Source organism: Orbicella faveolata, unplaced genomic scaffold, assembly GCF_042242905.1.
Source record: "Orbicella faveolata isolate gen_17 unplaced genomic scaffold, um_ofav_v1 contig_26, whole genome shotgun sequence".
NCBI lineage: Eukaryota > Metazoa > Cnidaria > Anthozoa > Scleractinia > Merulinidae > Orbicella > Orbicella faveolata.
Window position 1 is genome coordinate 921,103 of NW_028301554.1, and position 20,816 is coordinate 941,918.

The 20,816-nt window shown below is 39.1% G+C and overlaps 1 protein-coding gene across 2 annotated transcripts in view; it reads right to left on the bottom strand.

Moving 5' to 3' along the window:
- Window positions 1–19,056, bottom strand: part of LOC110068861 (fibrillin-1-like) — a 74,776-nt gene extending 55,720 nt beyond the window's left edge. Inside the window, exons 1-16 of one of the 2 annotated variants that reach the window (XM_089296200.1) lie at window positions 18,825–19,056; window positions 16,014–16,451; window positions 15,433–15,515; window positions 10,123–10,227; window positions 9,531–9,626; window positions 8,790–8,885; window positions 8,305–8,451; window positions 6,329–6,379; window positions 6,128–6,253; window positions 5,424–5,549; window positions 4,756–4,908; window positions 4,413–4,466; window positions 3,891–4,010; window positions 2,606–2,734; window positions 1,117–1,239; window positions 449–571 (exon numbers count right to left, since the gene is read on the bottom strand). In XM_089296200.1, coding sequence (XP_089152326.1) covers window positions 449–571; window positions 1,117–1,239; window positions 2,606–2,734; window positions 3,891–4,010; window positions 4,413–4,466; window positions 4,756–4,908; window positions 5,424–5,549; window positions 6,128–6,253; window positions 6,329–6,379; window positions 8,305–8,451; window positions 8,790–8,885; window positions 9,531–9,626; window positions 10,123–10,227; window positions 15,433–15,515; window positions 16,014–16,144 — 1,663 coding nt within the window. In that variant the 5' untranslated portion in view covers window positions 16,145–16,451; window positions 18,825–19,056. Of the gene's footprint in view, window positions 1–448; window positions 572–1,116; window positions 1,240–2,605; window positions 2,735–3,890; window positions 4,011–4,412; window positions 4,467–4,755; window positions 4,909–5,423; window positions 5,550–6,127; window positions 6,254–6,328; window positions 6,380–8,304; window positions 8,452–8,789; window positions 8,886–9,530; window positions 9,627–10,122; window positions 10,228–15,432; window positions 15,516–16,013 lie in introns of both variants that reach the window. The other variant, XM_089296198.1, reaches the window with a different exon arrangement.
- Window positions 19,057–20,816: the final 1,760 nt, after the last annotated feature.

The following is a 20,816-nucleotide window of genomic DNA, read 5'->3' on the forward strand; positions in this document are numbered from 1 at the left end:
TCTGCTTGGCAAACTCGTTGGGCATCGCGCCCAAAGTCCCGTTCGCTAACAAAATGATGACAGCAATCTCGCCTTATATCGCATAAGGATTCCCGACCGGGACGAAACGAGCTGCGTAAGACTAGCCACGAACAATGTATTATCACAAGATCAATAATATCTGGAAGTTAAATATCGTCAAAAAGGACATTGTTTTAGAAAAAAAGCAAAAATGTGCAAGTGTTAACATCAATACAAATATCTGTTGTATACACTATGTAAAAGATAGCGTTGTGCTTGACATAAAGAAAAGAAAAACTAATAAAGACACGTCCAGTTTCAACTGCATCAGTCCCTTTTTTTCCCTTAATTTGCCATTTTTTTTCCCAGCTTGGTTTCATTCCTATTCCTCATCTTTACCCGACAAAAGCAGGTGAAGTTTAAAATAAAGGTCTCACGTTGTACTCACCGACGCAGTATCGCATATCGGAACTGGGTTCGAACCCAGGGCCACACGAGCATTCATATCCTCCAGCGTAATTAATACACTGACCGTTGGCACAGACGCCCTGGGACTGACACTCATCAATATCTGGAGAACAAAAACACGTGACAATCAACGACAATCCGTAAAAAGAAAAGTGACGCACTGATCATCAAAAGATCTCTAATTACCACATTACATTGCCAAATGCCTCCAAAGATACAAATGAGTTGAATAAAAAGATTTACACAGCAACAATAAAACAAGTATTTTGGGGAAAAAATACAGGATTACAAGGATGGAAGTGGACTGCAGTTTAAATCAAATTTGATTTTGTAAAAGGATGTCAAAAAATCAAAACTGTCATTCTGGTCAAAATTCAAAGTTAAATCTTTAAGTCATCAGTTTTTCTTTTTCAGTTGATAATCCTTTGCTTCCATCACTTTTCGTATTTCTCTTTCTATTTAATAAGCAAATTTATAAAAAGCAAAAAAAAAAATTTTACAACAAGCTCCCGACCTAGTTATTAAAACCATTGTACTCAGCCGCGCCATTGCCCATTTAAAGGTCAATAATTAACGAATAATGCGATTGCTGGCAATGTAGCGTTAATTACGCTTAGTATAACATTGAATGACGTTCAAACTCATTACCTTTACAAGTTCTCTTATCAGATGTGAGAGTGTATCCGCGCCGGCACTGACATGTAAAGCTACCTCTTGTTCTGACACACACACCGTTTTCGCAGACACCTGACTGAGAGCACGGATCCACACCTACACCAGAAGAGAATGTAATTTAACGCCACACAGCTGAGTCAACGCCTACAACGCCTACAAAACGTTTAGATAGTGTGGAGTAATTTATCTTGGAAACTAAACGAATTCCGCCTAACTTAGGCCCTGTCGACACTGCGCCAGAGAAATGTGAAGGCGCCGTTTTCACCGTTCACACTACGCCGGAAAAATTTGAAAACTTAAAACGCAACAATCATCGGTCTTTTGGATTTGGATTTGAGGGAACCTCGGACAGGGAAATCACGTGATTATCGTGAGGTCACCGTTTTCGAAAAGCTTCGTTTTCAAAATGTTTTCACTCCACGTTAAAACACAAAGCCGGCGTTTTCAAATTCTTCTGGTTTGAAGAGCGATGGATAAGTGTGGACGGTAGGCCCAACCGTAGAAGTAAAGAGCTCTGCGTTTTCAAATTTCTCTGGCGTGATATGGACGAGGCCTTCATATGAATCAAGGCCTTGTGTTATTGGTATGCAGAGGTTGTTGATCTAAACGGCATTTAACAGCAAGGTGTAGAATTTAGCCCGCGGTTTTTCTGAGAATTGAATTGAGTGTTGCAGGCAATTTGAAGACAGTTTAAAAAAAAGCAATTACATTTTCCATGGCCCTCGATGCACCGTCATATGCTGTAAAAAAGCAACAACGTAAACTATAACAACAACAACAACAAAACTAAGAGTTAATTAGGATCAAAGATGTGACCTGTGAAGGTGAATTAATCAACATGACACGAGCGTGGGACAAAGAAAAATTCTGAGTCCCCGACAGGAATCGAACCCATGACCTATCCCTGTCGGGGACTCAGAATTTTTCTTTGTCCCACGCTCGTGTCATGTTGATTAATTCACCTTCACATTTCATTACCGAGCTTAAAATTCTCTATCTTTATTAACTTATCACTACTCACGATGAATTCGATAGCGTTGATCCTAGCAGTATGCAGGACACCTATCATATATGAACTCAGTTAAATGACCTTGCTCTCCATGAGTTCTCGTAGCTCAGTGGATAGACCGCCCGCCCGGTGTTCGGGAGGTCATGGGTTCGATTCCTGTCGGGGACTCAGAATTTTTCTTTGTCCCACGCTCGTGTCATGTTGATTATTTCACCTTCACATTTCATTACCGAGCTTAAAATTCTCCATCTTTATTAACTTATCAAAGATGTGACCTGTCTTGTAACAAAAGGTAGAGGCAGGGTGTGTAAAGGTGGGCTTCTTAACGCTCATCACTGAGCTCGTCGCGGTAATAAGGGAGAGATCTTAGTGTCAGTATTATAGAGATTTAGTTTTAAGTCTGTACTCGAGAATAAAATACATAAATGTATAGAAAAATGACAAGAGACCAACCTGTTGTGCAGCTCTTTTTATCAGAGGAGATCTGGTACCCAGGATTACACTCACACCTATAACTACCCTCTGTGTTAATACAACGGCCATTTCTGCATAGCAGAGAGTTCGCAGAACACTCGTCTATATCTAAAAAATATGAAACGCACATAAACATAAGACCTACAGGTGACTGTCGAGAGGCAGGCCTAATCCAATGGGTTTTTACAATAACTGTCTAATTTGTCACGCGCTGATTGGCTAATTTTTATCATCAATAAGAGTACAGACGGATAAAATCTTAACTTATGCAAGCTTTCAAGTTCAACTTTCAACTGTTAAACTGTCAACTTTTAACCAATGAGATTTTATGGACTTTTTTAAGTAGCCAATCAAAAAGCGAGAAAAGCTATTGACAACGTTCACGTCATTTTGAGTAAAACTCACTTATCTTTGTTTACGGCGTTTTTTCCCCTCATTTATTCCCGGCATTTGGCCATTTTGGGGTCTTGTTATTGTAAAAAACTAATTGTGCGGCTCGCGGTTCCACAGCTACTTTGACAATGTTATGACGCAATTTATCACCAATAAGAGGACAGACGCATAAAAACTGATGTCAATGTGTTAATTTGCATTGCGAGAATAACAAAGTCATGCAACTTTCAAGGTTGTTGACAATGTTTGTCATCCTTTAATTCTAAAACGAATTTTACTTCTAAAGCTATTAAATGTATGTCCGAATCATGAACTTTACATCCCCGAATACAATCTGAAAGTCTTGATCTGATTTCTCCTTCTGTATACGTTCTTTATACTTTTACCGCAACAACTAAATACTTAACAATTAGACCCGTAGCCCGCAAGGGCTACGGGTCAATAACCCATGAGGCGAAGCCGAATGGGCTATTGACCCGTGGCCCTTGAGGGCGAAGGTTCTAATTGTTTTAGTATCACCCAACTAGTCGGACAGAAAAGGCAATAATAAAGTTAGCAAATGCAAGTTAAAGAAATAATTATTTGGGAATAAAACGAAAGAAAGCGTCACGCTCGATTGCGTAAATTTCAAATTAAAATTAAAGTTAATTAATTAGCCAATTAAAATGCAGGATTTGCATTAGTCCACTAGTTGGGTGATACTAAATAGAAATAGACCTTTTGAATGTTGTCTTTTTTTCTTATATATAACTTTTCCTTTAACTGCTCACGGCGGGAGAGGAACCATCTATATCCTCAACGCGTCGCCGCTTCGAATTTTGGCGGGAATAAAGGAAAAGGCGGGAAAATTCCTGCTGTAGGTCAAACTTACCAAGACATACGTTGTCTCGTCCAAGTATGTACCCTTGGTTACACACGCACTGGAAACCGCTGGGTACGTTTATACACCTCCCATTAGGGCATATATCCCCTTGCTTTTGACACTCCTCAACTACGAAAAAAAACGTAAATTTGTCAAGTTTCACCATAGTTATGGTTTCACGACAGAAGTAGTAGAATAAAAGCAGTAAAGGGATGCAAGAATTTCACGGAAACTCATTAATGACTTTCACAAGGCTTTGTGCTCAATTGTGCGACAAGAAAGCAAGCAGACAAGAAAGGCTTTGAGAGCAGGGGTCATGCAGTAAGTTGAATGTCAAAATGGAAAGAAAAAAAGCTGGCCACTTTTGGTCAACGACAAAACGAATACAGACAAGTTATCCTTTAGAGTAGGGTGTGAAGAACAGGCATACTAGTCTGTGTTGTGGCTCTGTTTTGCACTCCTGCACGAGGAGCCCTTATCCGGTTGATTACATCGCCACCAATCTTTTGTCTTCGTTATGTTATAACATACCTGGAGGCTTGTCCGTTGGTATAGAAATATTTGGACACAACGTTGTATATTCAGCTGAAAAGGAAAAAACATATTCCGTTTTAGTGTACAAAAAAATAGAACGCAGTCTCTTTTGTACATTGTACGACTTAAGACAAAAGGGCTGTGTGATAGCTATTCGGCTTTGTTTGACATCTAACAGAGATTGCGTTACTGTCGTTAGACGCAAAAATCGAACTGACACATAAAAGATATATGTTACATGGCAGTCCTTGTCCATCAGAGAGCATGGACTCTACCTGCGGCGGGGAAGACGCGCTTGCTGCGATCACGTGCAATAACATGTTAGTCACGTGCAACTCACGTGTTCCTTGGTTGGGGCATCGTTCGCAGAGTGGTCCCCAGCCCGCTGGCTTCTTGTCAGAGCAACAGCACTCGTGCTTGGTGGTGTTTGTGGACGACTGATCAACACAGTAATTATTTACCACTCGTTGATAACAATATCCGGAGTTTTTCCCTGGAAATAAACGCTAAATATAAATTATTTCGTAAGTATTAAAATTAGACTTACGAACCTCTTTTTAAAAAAGATAATGTAAACGAATTTTTACTCTCAAACGAGGTTACACGTATTTTAAATTGGCCGCCATTTATGAAAAGGGTCTATGGGATAACCTTAGGTACAAGCCAAGTTGCCAATCAGGCCGGAGCTTCTCCTGGTTTCTGTAGCATGGATGGGATGCATCCATCGCAGGGTTACGCCCCAGCATTAAATTCGCCGGTACCCATTTATACACCCGGGTGGAGAGAGGCACCGCGAGAGTAAAGTGTCTTGCCCAAGAGCACAATGCAATGTTCCCGGCCAGGGCTCGAACCCAGACCGCTCGATCCGGAGTCGAGCCCACTAACCATGAGGCCACCGCCCTCCCTCAAAAATCTTAAGCAATGGTTTAATACAGTTTCTAATATGTGATGCGCTTTGATCCATTCAATACAATGCGCTTTGATCCATTCAAAGACTAAATATCTTACTTATACAGAAGCTCCTGTCCTGATTCAGAATATATCCTTCCTGGCAAACACATCTAAAACTGCCGACTGTATTCTCACATCGGCCATTTGCACAAATGCCAGGGATCTCGGTGCATTCATCTACATCTGAAGAAAAAAGAGCACAAGAGAATCCTTGGCATCAACCGTCGAAAAACAAGGGAACTAAACACTCAGATGACGAGAAAAATAGGGGGTTAAAAGGAGTGCAAGATTGATAGAGGCGCGGCAGGGTAAGGCATGGTCCTTTCTTTTAAGTTAAAGGTCAACCTGGAATGGACTATCTCTAGGTATCCTAGGATTTAGCTTAAAGTACAATCAGGATCACGTTGACTATGTCTCTGGCAAGTTTAGGGTCCCATATTTTTATGAGTTTGCAACGGATTCTTATGAAACTTCGCATGCTTCCTAAATTACATACATACGGCCAGTAATAATGTGATACACCAATCGAAACTCAAAATGACTGTTTTATAATTTAAACGGAGTCATGTAGCTATCTTTTAAGCCATTAGTTTTCTGATCTAAAATTTGAAGGTACCGTCAAAATGATTGTTTTCTAAGGTAGAAAAACCCTTAAAAATTAATGAAAAACCGAAAAGAAAAAAGAACGAACAGGCAAACGCATAATTGGTTTCGAGTTTTACCAAGTAGCATTTCATTTAATAAAAAAAATATAAACTTACCAATACATTTCTGTGAGTCCGCGTCAAGCTTTTTTCCGGCGGGACATTCGCAGCGGAAACTCCCAATAGAGTTAATACATCGCCCGCCCGCACAGATCTTTGGGATGGCTTTGCATTCGTCAATGTCTAATGGACATATGAAACAATTGCAGTTATTGTATTTACCGTTTATTAACTGTCACTGCAAGGAAGAATACGTACCTTGGCATGCTTTGCTGCGAAAATTTGGAAGAAATCCTCGGTCACAGGGCTCTGAAAGTAACGTAAGAAGAAAATCTGATAAATACAAAGCTAAGTGAACATTGCCAAATTAACTCCTTTTTCCGGCTACTGGTGGATGTTGGGGTTAAATGGCTAGTGTGTGACTCAAGAACCACGAGATGCTTGCAGTTTAAGAAGTATTAGGGTATTGGGATATAAGGATATTAGGGTATACAGGTATTACGGTATTAGGATATTTGGGTATTAGGGTATTAGGGTATTAAGATTTTAGGGCATAAGGGTATTAGGGTATTAGGGTATTAAGATTTTAGGGCATAAGGGTATTAGGGTATAAGGGTATTAGGGTATTAGGGTATTAGGGTATTAGGGTATTAGGGTATTAGGGTATTAGGGTATTAGGGTATTAGGGTATTAGGGTATTAGGGTATTAGGGTATTAGGGTATTAGGGTATTTGGGTTTTAGGTTATTAGGATATTAGGGTATTAGAGTATTAAGGTATTAAGGTGTTAGTTATTACGGTATTAGGCTGTTAAGGACATAGGGTGTTAGGGTGTTAGGGTCTGAAAGTGTTGGGGTATTAGGGTGTCAAGGTATTAGGTTGTAAGGGTGTTAGGGTATTAAAGTATTAGGATATTGGGGTATAAGGGTAAAGACCCTTTTCATAAATGGCTGCCAATTATAAATTCTTTTGTAAGTATTAAAATTAGCCTTACTAAGTACCTCATGTTTAAGTTGATAAGTATAAAGAACTTTTACTCCCAAAGGAGATTAGAGATGCTAATGTAAATGCATACAAAAGAATTTTAAATTGGCAGCCATATATGAAAAGGGTCTATTGCGGTACTTGAGTATTACGTTATCAGGGTATAAGTGTAGTAGGGTCTAGTAGGTGTAGTAGGGTGTAGTAGCCTATTAGGTTATTACGGTGTAGAGCGGTTTTCAATTGAGTGTCGTAAAACCAAAACCAAACCAATTACTTACCAATTAGACTACTCAGCCAATCTGGAACCGAAGTGAAAACAAAACCAAAACCAAAGTAATTGTCTAATTACTTTCGACACTCAATTGAAAACTGCTCTAAGGGTATTAAGTTGTTAGGGGTATTAGGGTATTAGGGTATTAGGGTGTTAGGGTGTTAGGGTATTAGGGTATTAGGGTATTAGTGTATTAGGGTGTTAGGGTGTTAGGGTGTTAGGGTGTTAGGGTGTTAGGGTATTAGGGTATTAGGGTATTAGGGTATTAGGGTATTAGGGTATTATGGTAATAGAGTAATAGGGTATTAGGGTATTGGGTTAGGGTTAGGGTTAGGTTAGGGTTACCCTTACCCTTGTCCAATACTGTCAGAGAGTTACGACCCGTAAAGACTGAGATGTCATGAGTCAATCACAATACCACTCAGAGCAAATTTTAGAAACAAAAAATTATCCCTCAACTCACGACAATTTTGGAATCACGAAAACAAAGTTCTATTGTTATAAATATGATTTTTTTTTTTTTTCAAAATTGAACTGACATATCCCCTTAGCTCATTAATAAAAGTGTATTACTTGATAAGAGAGTAAGGCCTCGTCCACACTACGCTGGAGGAGTTTGAAAACGCAGCTTTATTTCTACGGTTAGGCCTACCGTCCACACTAATCCGTCACGAAAACGGAGCTTTTCGAAAACGCTCCTCAAACCGGCGGCATTTGAAAACGCCGGCTTTTCGTTTTCGTGTGGACGGAAAACAATTTGAAAACGAATGTTTTCGAAAACGATGACGTCACGATAATCATGTGATTTCCGTGCCCGAGTTTCTTTTCAAACACAAATCCAAAATGGCCGGTGATTATTGCGTTTTTACATTCCTCCAGCGTAATGTGGACGGAAAACGTTTGATCCGTTTTCGAAGTGAAACCAGCGTTTTCAATTTCCTCCAGCATAGTGTGGACAGGGCCTAAGTGAGTTGACTTACTAGGCTTGGCAGGACAACGCTCGCATGGATTCCCCCAAGCTTGTCCAATAGTTGCACAGCACGTGAGCCTCGTGCAGACCACACCCTGTAACTGGTTATGACACATTCGATTCCTTACTTTGGTGTAACATGGACCAACTCTGTAATCTTCAACAGAAACAAATCTAACGTTAGTACAGACTGTGAGAGACTTGCGGGTTAATGGCTTTTGTTCTGGTTTTAAACCTGGTCTGGGTCATCGTGTTGTGTTTTACCACGTGGAATTTTCACGAGTAACGCTTGCAAAATGGAAGAACCGCAGCCCTTCTAAACATCGCTCTGACGATTTTCGCGACAAATTTACCTTACGTTTTCAAATTCTTTTCGCTGAGGTCTTGTCGCAAAACAGATGCTTCGCGGTCTGCAGTTGCATGTTATCGATAAAGCTTCGTGCTAAACCTAAGTGGAACACTTCCAAAATTACGACAACGCACACAATTTTTTACCTTGCTGACAGCGGTCTCCGGTGAACCCATAAAGACATGCGCACTTGTCTGGTCCAACACAGCGACCACCGTTGAGACACTGCTCCTGGCAAATGGCTTTAGAAATAACGAGAAATCTTAAGAAACATAACTTTTCTACTGCTCAGTTCAAGGATATGAAACGCTTTTACTATAATATCGTGATTATTTCCTGCGACACTTGCAAGTTGCCAAAATAGAAAGGAAGTTCTGTGATGAACTAGAATCCCATCCAGACTAGCAGAAACATTTCTTCTTTGTCGATACATGACGGAGTAGCCTTTGTAAATCCATCCCCGCCCTCCCCTCCAAACGTCTACCCGTTTCATTTGGGGGGGGGGGGGAGGGAGGGAGGTGCGGATGTACCCAGGTTACGATACGAAAAGGATATACTCTAGTCGGACGGTCACTTTCAAGCAGAGAGGTCATACACAATATCGCTGCCTTTTGGACTTATCATTTACCATGCATGAAGAAACAGCTTCACAACCACAATTTCCCAGTTTATCGTCATAGTAAATGGTTTGAGCCCAGGAGCATCAGTAGTTCGTAAGTCATTTTCACTTGACTCTGAAGAAGACTTCCGCTCAGGTTGTCGAAACATCAGTCACCAACAACAGCTCTTTTCAGATCTACCCTCACCCGGACGATCACGCTATACGAACTCAAACTGGTTTATCATCAACATCAGAAGAATGCACGTGGACATCAATATTAACTTACGTGACTCGCAAAACTTTCCCGTGAATCCATTCTTACAGGTGCAGTTATCTTTGTTGCAAGTTCCACCATTGAAGCACAACACGCTACATTGATCCCCTAAATACAGACACTTGTATTAAACATAAAAACTACAAAAAAAAAATCACAAACCCAGTTGCTAAAAGCGTAATTACGACATAGTACTACATGGGCTGTGACTACTGAAAAAGCAAAAGGGACTCGAATTTTGTTTTCTTTGTGTTATTTTATCTTAGTACAAGTAGGCTATTTTCACGATAGCTGTCTTTGTAGTTTTACAATAAATACGTCCTTCAAGTGATTTCTACGGAAGCAAATAACTTAAATCGGGCAACTAAACCATTATCTTTGTATCCTGATAAACTTTTCCCCGGGCAATATACTTGTTCAGAGTTCTAGGACAGTATAAAACGATTAAATATGAGTCGTTTTGACTTTTCTGTAAACAAAACAATTGCCAAAGTCGGCTGGCTTCTGAGGCGACCCCAAAACTTGTCCCTTTTTAGACCGCCTGACTATTTTGTATCATGGCGGCTATGGTAAAGATACCGTTTTCTCTGTTGGTTTCACATACCTTGCGCCTGAACCCCGCTGCATGACGGACTGTACGCGCCATTCGGACATCGACAGACGCCAGGTCTGAAACACTCTCCGGTCCCGCAGCCGTAGCGGCACATAGCTGAAGGAAACAAACACAGGATAATTAGCATCGCACTTTCAAAAGATGGTAAAGAAACTCTTATTGAAGCCTTCGACAGGAAAAGTCGTTAAAACGCCTTCTTGTTGCCAACAAAATTACAGTACCCGCAGTGCATCATCCAACCAAGTTGCAATACCTTCATTTCGAACTAATCTTAGGAGATTTTGCCCCAGCATTATTGGAAGTTTCTTTTGGAATAATATTCTGCAATCCATTAGAGACAAACCATCTAAAAAAATGTTTAGAAAAACACTTTTACGCTGGTACCTTACTCAATACTAATGAAAACATTATCTCTTTATAACTTTCTGAGCTATTTTGTCATTTTTCTCTTCTTTTTCTTTTTCTTTTTATTAATAATCTCAAGTTATACATAACTTTAAGGGGCACGAAATTAGTTTATCTAGATGTGCCCCTCTCCTCTCCTTCCAATATACAATGTAATTCAATTTAAGTGATGCAATTTCTGTTGTTGTTGTTTTTTTTTTTTTTTGCGTTTTTTTCTTCCTTACAAAGCACTATCGGTTACTATTTACTTTATTTACGTTATATTTACATATCTATATATTAGCTAGGAATTGGAGGAATAAAATAAAATAAAATAAAAAAACTTAGACTTGAAAACGGAGCTTTAGTTCTACATTAATCCGTCACGGAAACGGAGCTTTTCGAAACGCTCTTCAAACTGGTGGAATTTGAAAACGCCGGCTTTGCGTTTGGACGGAAAACATTTTGAAAACGGAGCTTTTGGAAGATAATGGCATCGCCATAATAATGTGATTTTCCTGCTCGAGTTTTCCTCAAACGCAAATCCAAAATGACCGGGCATTGTTGCGGTTCCAAACTCCTCCGGCGGAGTGGGTTTGGGAAACATTTCATGCGGTTTCAGAGTGAAACCTCCGTTTTCAATTCCTGCGGCGTAATGTAGACGGGGCCTGATCCCCAACTTTATTACGACTAAATGCGCGCCCTTCTCTCGCGCTTTGGACTTTTCATGACGTATCGCCTCCGTGGCATGTCGGATTCAGGCAAAAATAAGCGGCATAAAACCGCGCTTACGGCACAAAATGCCTTCTTTGTCAGTAACAATGAAACCCAAAAAGCTGCGAGGTAAAACAGAAAAACTGTAATATGATACTATGGTCTTTCACAGGCTTCGTCAGACTGTCCGCTCGTAGCATGGATTGTGTTCAGCTGTCTTCGTTTACATGCACGTGTTTATAGATTTTGTTTCAGTTCACCACAGTGTATCGTAAGCTCGATTACCAGCCGCTGTTCGGGATAAGAGCTCGCGCTCCTCCCCCGAAGTCTTCTCTGGAAGGAACGTAGACCGGACTCGAGAAAGCGGCGGAAATCGAGCACAAGTGTATCGACACATTTCTGAAATATGATTTCAAGAGGCTTGATTAATTAAAAGTGTAATTGTATTCAGTTACGAAAGACACGCCTTCTAATGATCTTTAAAAATATCTGGGCAACGGGCGAGAGGAACTTCCGTTTCTAAACTTAAGTATGTCATTGGAAAATGAGAAGTCAAAATCATTATGGCTCTTCATTCAAGAGATGGACTTCACTGTCAAGCTGAAAATTCAATGGCGAGTGTCTGCGGAAAGCGACTTTGCATACAAACATTTGCGATAAATTTTTCACACCTGAACTTATTTCTAGTTGTAGTAATCAAAGAAAGTGACTTTACAAACCGTTTATGTTATCTGCCATCAAAATGCCATTATTTATATGGAAAAGTTCTCAGTTTTTTCTGTGAAATTTTTCTGATTGAGGTACAGTCAAGCCTGTATTAAGCGGACCCCATATTAAGCGGACACCCAGCAGTGCAAGTGCCATTTTTCTTCCCACATTCACTGTAAAAAATACCTGTATTCAACGGACACCTCTATTAAGCGGACGCGGGCACCTTAAACTTGACTTTTATGGTCATTTCTATTGTTAGAAACCTGTATCAAACAGACACGGCAAAAAGAATGCATGTTTTTTTTGTCCACGTTTTAGGCAATATTTTGTTATTCGGTTTTATTTTTACAAAACTTTTGTTCTTGTTTGACTTTGTAAACCTTCACATGATTCGATCAGTATAGATACTGTTTCTGTATACTTAAATCGTTTTACTTCGTATACTTGTCATTGTTTATGGAAATAAGGTATTTCAGAGTTCTCGACCGTTCACAAGAATGCTATTTGACCCCTTCAAGGTCTTTTAATACTGAGGACTACTAATATGACTCTTTTAAGACGAATTCTGAGAGAACCTGTTTTCAACGGACACCCAGTGTTAAGCGGACACTAGCACGGGTCCCGAGGATGTCCGCCTAATACAAGTTTGACTGTATATAACATCAATTGTTTGTATTTATTCAGTGGCCTAAAGAGGATATTCTATTGCAGTGTTTATCAACGTGAGAGCTAGGGAAGTTGCATTGTTGGAGAAGAATAAAGATACGTGCTTTTTGAAAAGTGGTCAGGAATTTAAAGACAAGTTTTTACTGTACTTGAGTTCATCTTTGATATCACCACTGGTAATGGCACTTTTTGGCAATTTTACCCTACGTTTCTATTACGAATCATTTTTACAAGAATATGGAGGCTGGAATTGGTGACATCTTAAGAATATGTTAAGAAAATACACAAGGATGAGATTTTGTTGAGAACATTTTTTTTGCGTGTTGAAAGAAAATAGAATGCACTTAAATCGTATACATGCATATTTTAAAGAAAAAAAAATGAACTTTATTTTTATTTTTTTAAGGCAAAACGGCCAAGTGTCTGCTAGCTTACGGGCTGTAAGGTACAGCGATAAAGCACGTGAGTAATATAACACTATACAGCCACCAGACAGTTACGTTGTAATTGATAGTTCAATTCCTGGTCACATCCGTTTTATACTGAAATACATGTACTCAACTTTGTAATCTAAGAATGTACACAAGAATATTTTCAGCCTAAAAATTTGGCAGAAAATTAAGAATACCCAGCCTGGGCAGAAAAATATACATTCTTATCAAAAAAAGTTTACCGCGTAGGCTTATAAGAAACCTTATTTGCTGATCTAGAGGTAAATAAAAGCCGCAGCTGTATACGTGATAATGGCCACGTCCAACAAAAAGTTGAATCAGTTCCCACAACTTGCAACGATTTCTTACATGCTGAAGAAGAGGAAAACGTGACAAGTCCGTGCACCTCGTCTAGGCGCATTCCAAATTTCATGCGCTTTTCATTTTTCGCTTTTAATTTTACAACTAGTAACAACTAATAAGGCAACTTCAATGCTACACGTTAGTTCTACTTTATAACATGCGTGAAAGCAACTTGCAAAACACATTTTGCGACAAGCTTTGCAATGAAAATTAATTCTCCATACTTTGTAACTGTTCTTATCTTTAGTAAGTGGATAGTAGTAGTATATCATTATCATCTCTCAACAAGAATAACTAAGCAATGATTTTACTTTAATCCTTAATGTGGTATATCTAAAAATATGAGCATGGATTTCCCAAACGATAACGATTTATAGAACCGTTTCGTTTCGAACTCAGCAAAGCCACAAGATGCAGGAAAACTCTACAAGCTGAAACGACTTACAAAAATAAGCAAAACGCTCTCAGTTTTAAGCTAAGTGATTATCTTTTTACACGCAAATCCTTTATCGCATCAGGAGAGATAAAACAAGGCAGATATAACTGGACGACCTCTTGAATTCCTAGATGACTTTTGATTTTAACAACAAAAAAGTTTGAAAACGTGATTCCAACCAATGGGTCTCTTAAAGAATATAAGGTCTTAGAAACAGAATTCTACCCAGAGACACGAGAAAGGTCACGTTCGATTGAAATATTTCACACTTCAGTGGAAAAAAGCTGTCGTACGTTAAAATTTGTGCCAGACCGAAAACTTGGAAATCCTCCATGGTATGACAATTATGAGAATTGTTGACAGTTATAAAATAACTCTTATTTATGATGTTGAGAAGATGTCGGACTTGACGTTCAATAACAAACTTTTACAATATGACAGTTTCGGAATTAAATAATATTAAATAAAACACAAAGAGTGAAACCCGAAGTGAAAGAAGATCAGGAAGTGATTACGAGTTATCAACGTTCATTTTCTAAGCCTTGAAATTATTAAAACAAAATCTGAATAAAAGAATGAAAATTGCTTCCATATGGAATCATATTTTTGGTAACTGTTTGATTTTCAATAGAATTACAACAGACTTTCCTCCCAAGTGAAAGCTTTTAAGTTAGCCCTTTCGGCGTTTTGGCGCAATTCATCCTTAATTAAGATGACGACGGAGGGAAGTGTTTCAGTCTCATAGCACCCATACCACTCCATCCCCTAAAGTCGTTCTTTCGAACTGCAGACGTTACTCCGAACCGAATAAAGATCCTAAATTACATGAAATGCTATTAATCTTTACTCCCTTAGCTCCATAAAAATATCACTGGAAAACTAGCTTTCAAGAGTTGATTCCACGACAGACTAAGGTATTGTAAACTCAATCATTGCTCGTCAATTCCCCCTACAGGACCGCCCCCCCCCCCTCCAACAAAAAACCCCCTTCAAAATCGGAAAGTAATTGAAAGAGGTTTTTCCCCTCCCCTACTCCGCTCCACCCCCTTTGCCCTTGTTCGACTTTACCGGAAGGCTGATCTGTTATTAAATTTAAACCTTGAAGCGAAAACTGAGTATATGTTTCCCAGGTAGGTCCACTATCATGTTTCTTCTGAAGAAAAAACTTCGAGATGTCGGGAGTTCGTAAATAATAATTAATTAAGGTAAATTTGAGTGCTGAAATAACGCGCAAAGGAGCACTACTGTTATCGCGGTTTTTACGGAATTCAAATTAAATTAAATTACAAGGTGTCGGAGAGTCATTTTCCAAGACAGGAAAAGAACACTAGAAATCTGCTTTGGGTTAAACCACATGAAGGAAAAGCTGGCCTGGTACGTACACAAGCTGAGAAAATCGCACGGAGAAATGTTTAGCAAAGGAAATGTCAACAAACTCCGATTTTTACACTACAGATGTAACCACTAGGAGAGGAAAAGGACTTAAACTGAAAAAGGTATCATCACTCTTATTTGAAAGTGAAGAGAAATAAGTCTAATTTGCCTAAGAAAATTCTCTCAAACAATTAACACAATGAAAGCTGTAAAAATACTTACGGACGATACAGAGTCCCACAGAAGGTCTTTGTTGCCAACCCGGGCAGCAATAAGGATTAATTCGTCCGCCACACACATTTGGCCTAGTGAAATCATCAAAACATCACATTATATCAGTGATATAGAGCCATATAAAGATTCTATAAAGGGAGGAAATCAATCGGCAGTTGGTGAACTCAATTAACGAGATTACACATGGGAACAAAATCTGTCATTGTACACGCTGCATGAATCGAGCTTTGATAAAGAAAAATTTACAACCGAGTAAAGAAGATCGACAATGGAGGCAATATTGACCTGGATGCGTTTCGAACAAAGCAAGCAGCTAGATGAAAACTACATTGGAGAGAAGTCATACAGTAAGGTTTAATACTTTGCAAAACTTATGTCTGTAACACTAGCCATTGTTTTGTTCAGCAAAATTTCGGTCGACCACATTATTAAACAGTTCACAGCACTGCTCAAACGAAGGTTGTATTATTAACGCGCAAAAATATCTTCAATCCAATAAAATACTTAAGCTAAAAAAGCGAAATCGGCAGTTGGGAGTATGTTGTACAGAAAGACAAAGCTCGACTTACCCAGTGAGTATTTGTTTTCTTGGGACACCTTCAATTGTCTCGCCTTGGCCCTGGCTAACATTGAACTTCTGTCCCAATGAACCGCTCCATAACATCACACAAAGCAAGGCGATTAAACTACTCGATGCCATTTGGAGCCCTTTTGTGGTCTTAAACAACAATCAAGCACTTTACGTGATGCACTCGAGCAGAAAACTCTGCCGTGTGTACGAAACGCCAAGGCAATTAACCGCGTCTGTTGCCTGAAGCGCGTTGTCCAAACGCTTTCTACGTGTAACCACTGTCGCAAAAAAGAACTTGAACTCAAAGCCTCAGTGATCTACTTGCTCTCAACTCAGTTCAAGTATATCTCAAGGCGTGGATTGTAAACGCTCCAAGCTATGTTGATTTTACATAGTTCCACTGAACCCGGCTCAAATTGACAGGAAACGCGAATGCCTGACAAGAAATCGGATACATGCGAGGTGACTTGTGGTCAAATTCGATACCTACACTCATTGTGTTTGTTATTCACTTTTACAGAAAGCATCTAATCGGACATGCGTCTTTCGTTTGACACTAAGCGCTTCAAATTTTAAGTTGATGGGACATTATTGTCTGTTTTCAATTTTTTTAACTCAAAAATTGGCCACCGACTGGTGTGACAACGGTCTTCTCATGTCTCCTCGGCGGATGCTAAAACAACGAGGGTAATAAAATGTTCAAAAATATAACTTTTTTTCTTTTCTCTTTTTTTTCTGCACAGATCGCGAAAGAACAATCCACTCAGGAATTTTTTTTTTCGTGATTTCTGTTTAGAAGGTTAATACAGTGAGAAGGTATTGTAAAGGGCCCGAAAAGGCGATATACATACTATGCAAAGAAAAAACTCTACCCACTACCAAAGGAAATGTTGTCCCATTTTCCTTTGTTTTTTCCGACCGAAATCCCGGTACCTCCCTTCCAATATGTCGTGTTTACAACTCAACTTTAGAGAAAAGTTTATCTTAACCCCACTCCTCTCCCGGCTTTGCCACTCGTGCATTTGCCAGGCCAACGAAACTGGAGTCAGAACCGCCCGTTTCCCCTACTCTGCTCTCTCGCTTTCGATTCCTTCCCTTTTCTCTCCTGTTCCCGTCCCCTGTAAATTACGAGACTCAAAGCACATCCTAGTCATTTAGCCGCACAATTCTTAGGCGGTTAAAAGTCAGTCTAGAGAAAGTTTATTTTGACAAGTTTTTTTTTTTTTTTTTTTTGACCAGTTAAAAAAAAAATAGGAACATCCATCTTCTGAGCCTGAACTGGAGAGTAGGAGGTAGCCTATAACTGAATATAAGGGGAGGCTCCACCCAACATGGGTACCTCAGTCAGGCTGTAGTTATATAAACGGGTAGGGCCTTCATAAGTTTATTTTGCTATTTAAAAGACTCTTTCAAAACATCTAAAACTGGAAAGGACCCACATGTAACAGCTTATTCACCTAAGTATTTTTCTGGGTTATAGAACACAAGCCAGTAGAAAGAGAATTAAGTGTGCCTACAGTGTGTGGTACCATTTTCTATGGAAAGTGTGTAAAAGGCCTATAACTTTTTTTGTCAAAAAAGAAACATAAAAAAAGTTAGGAAAGGTGGACCTGCAGTGGTTTTATCAACATTGTAATTAGGAAGCCAGGGCAACCAGTTTTCACAGGCAGGGGGAGCATTTTGAACTGATATTCTTTATAAGAAAAACTTTCCTCTAGATGGTCAAGCCGGCAAGTGGGCAAAAATAATCCTTTCAGCCAGTCAATTTGCCTGGTACCCAGCCATTAATGAAATTCCTGTACCTCCCAGTGAAGCCCCCTTGTAGTCGTGGTTTCAACTGGAAGGTTATCAGTTTTCAGTCTTTTGCAGTTTGCAAGTGTTCTACTTGAGTTAATTATAATGGTATATTTTAAGGCGCTAGAAAGCCAGGCAGTATTGCTCTTCTAGCAACTTCAAATAATTATTAAATTGTTAATATTATCAATTATTAATATTAATTATAATTAGTAAATTATCTCATGTTGTATAAGTGCCATGTAGCTTTCTCATTTTGTCTCATGATTTCTTATTTCATCACGCACAAGACAGGCTCTCTATTAGCACAGAATTCTCATCGTAACATCTATTCTTTACACCACTTTCAAATCTAACCTAACGTATATACACAACAAACTCAAGTAATTTGAAAGCCTTATTAGGGGTTTTTCCAACCCATCACCCCCTAGGGATTATAGACAAAAGTGATTAGGGGTTTTTGGGATACGGGATATGGGACCTGGGATCAATATTAAGATCGCATAAAACAAGATATCCTGAAGGAAAATCATTTTTGCAACTTGAATTTAAGGGATATATATATGATATGTGGGATATTCAGATCCCTCTAATGGGGCCTCAGTTTTGACATATCCAAACAGATCAGCAACTAACCTTCCCCTGAAAATATCAACATAACTACTCACATAATTTTACAACTACATCCAGTATTAACCCGTCATTATAAAAAGGTGAAACATAGCACTTTTGGCAGGGATTGAAAAGTTACTATGACGATAATGCAGAGTTACTGACTACAATAAATAGCCTAATTTTGAAATTTTCTCCACAAAAACCCTGAATTTAAACATCTACATGTTAAGTCGTTGATTCATGCTGATTCGTGGCTAGCACTCTTCCAGACAATTCCATGAAAATAGAACCCGATAAGCTATAATTTTCCACTTTTTGGCAGGAATTGTCAAGAATTGCTGTCATTTCTGTACAAAAAGAAACCCATTATTATGGTGACCATACATTAATATTATAATACCTTTAAAAATGTCCCGTGAAGCCCCATGGCTGCCCCAAGGAATTCCCCATTTTGACCTCTGTTTCAGTCATTTGTACACTTAAGGGATGTTTTTTGTATTAGTTGTGAACAGGGGATTTGTTTTTCTCACTTCTGGAATGATTTTAAAAGGAATTGAGGAAAAGAATACATTGCCATCATTTGCCGTAAATGTCAACTCTCCACTTGGAGAAATCCCACCATTTTTTTAAGCGATATCGAGAGGGAGACTGGAAAGTATGGGGCGCCGTTTGTAAATTTATTATTTAGACCGAATTTATGCCATTTTCCCCTTATTTATAAATAATTGGAAATGCCACAAAATTTGTTTATAAATAAGACACAAGAACTTGTTCGTTGATATGTATATAATTATTTTAGGTACGTCCTGATTTATAAATAATCTTTTACCATAGAGTTATTATATATAAATAATAAATTAAACAACTTCAATTATTTATATATCAGGTCATCTCTAAAATAGTTATTTACATATCATAAAGTTTGTTAATCCCATTATTTATAAATAAATTACTTCGCCGGGAGTGTAAATTCATTATTTAGAAATAATAAATTTCACCTCGCCGAGTGTAAATTTATTATTTAGAAATAATGAACTTCACTGAATGTGTAAATCCATTATTTAGAAATAATGAATTTCTCCTCGCCAAGTGTTAATTTATTATTTATAAATAACGAACTTCATTGAGTGTGTAAATTCATTATTTAGAAATAATGAATTTAACCGTGTGTGTAAATTCATTATTTAGAAATTAATTATTTAGAAATAATGAACTTCATTGAGTATGTAAATTCATTATTTAGAAATAATGAAAGTATGAATGGGTGACCCAGCGTCTCTTGCCCGATCGATTTCGGAGGCCGTTTCTCGCGCTATAAGTGAGACAGTCAATGCTACCCTTGCTCAAGTAGGTAACGGCGGCGGTATGTAGCCTGAAATTCAGCACTGGCGGATCTGGGGGAGGGGCTGGGGGAGGGGCTCGGGGAGCCCGTTCTCCCCCCCCCCCCCATTCCCCGCCTCAGCTATCTATTATGGAGTTGTTATTCACTCAGCAATTCGGCAGCTCACACTGCAACAGGAACAACTACTCAAAGGCCGAGGTAACAGGTAAATTTTAAGAAAAGAAACTGCTGCATGAAGAAAATAAAAATCGCTTGGCGTGTTCAGTGAAATGTCTGATTTCTATTGAAATTCAATGATGGTTTAAACGTAAATGAATTTAGCTTTCCACGTGTACGATCTTTGGACTTGCCTGGAATAGACATGCCCAGCCGTGACTTGATGAAGACAAACAAAGTGTGTCACACAGCTATCCGTCCAAAGGTCACAAAGGTCACAAAGAATTTAACCTGCGAGCAAACTCACGTTTGAATCAAACGCGCGAGTGACGAAGAGGAATAGCGATCGGCGGGAAAGAGGCGCCAAGAAGTGACTTTCTCCTCTCGCGGCTTCGCCCGTCGATTTCTCGCTCTCAGCTACGCCGAGCGCGTTTGTGCTCCAACGTGAGCCTGTTCGCAGGCTACAAAGAATTATCTACGCATGTAAATACATTATTCGATTTCCCGATTTTAAAAGTTCTGCATTTTCTTCATGCAGCAATTTCTTGGCTTAAAATTTACCTGTTACCTCGGCCTTTGAGTAGTTGTTGTCGTTGTCGTTGTCGTTGTTCCTGTTGCAGTGTGAGCTGCCGAATTGTTGAGTGGATAGGAACTACGTAATAGGTATTTGAAGCGTGATTCTCGCTTAAACACAATTAAGCAAAATAAGGGGGGGGGGGGAACCTCCCCTAGATCCGCCACTGCTGAATTTCAGGCTACATACCTACCTGACTAACTGTCTTATAACGCGAGAAACAGCCTCTGAAATCGATCGGGCAAGAGACACTGGTTCAGCCATTCATACTTTCATTTTTTCTAAATGACGAATTCACATACTCAGTGAAGTTCATTATT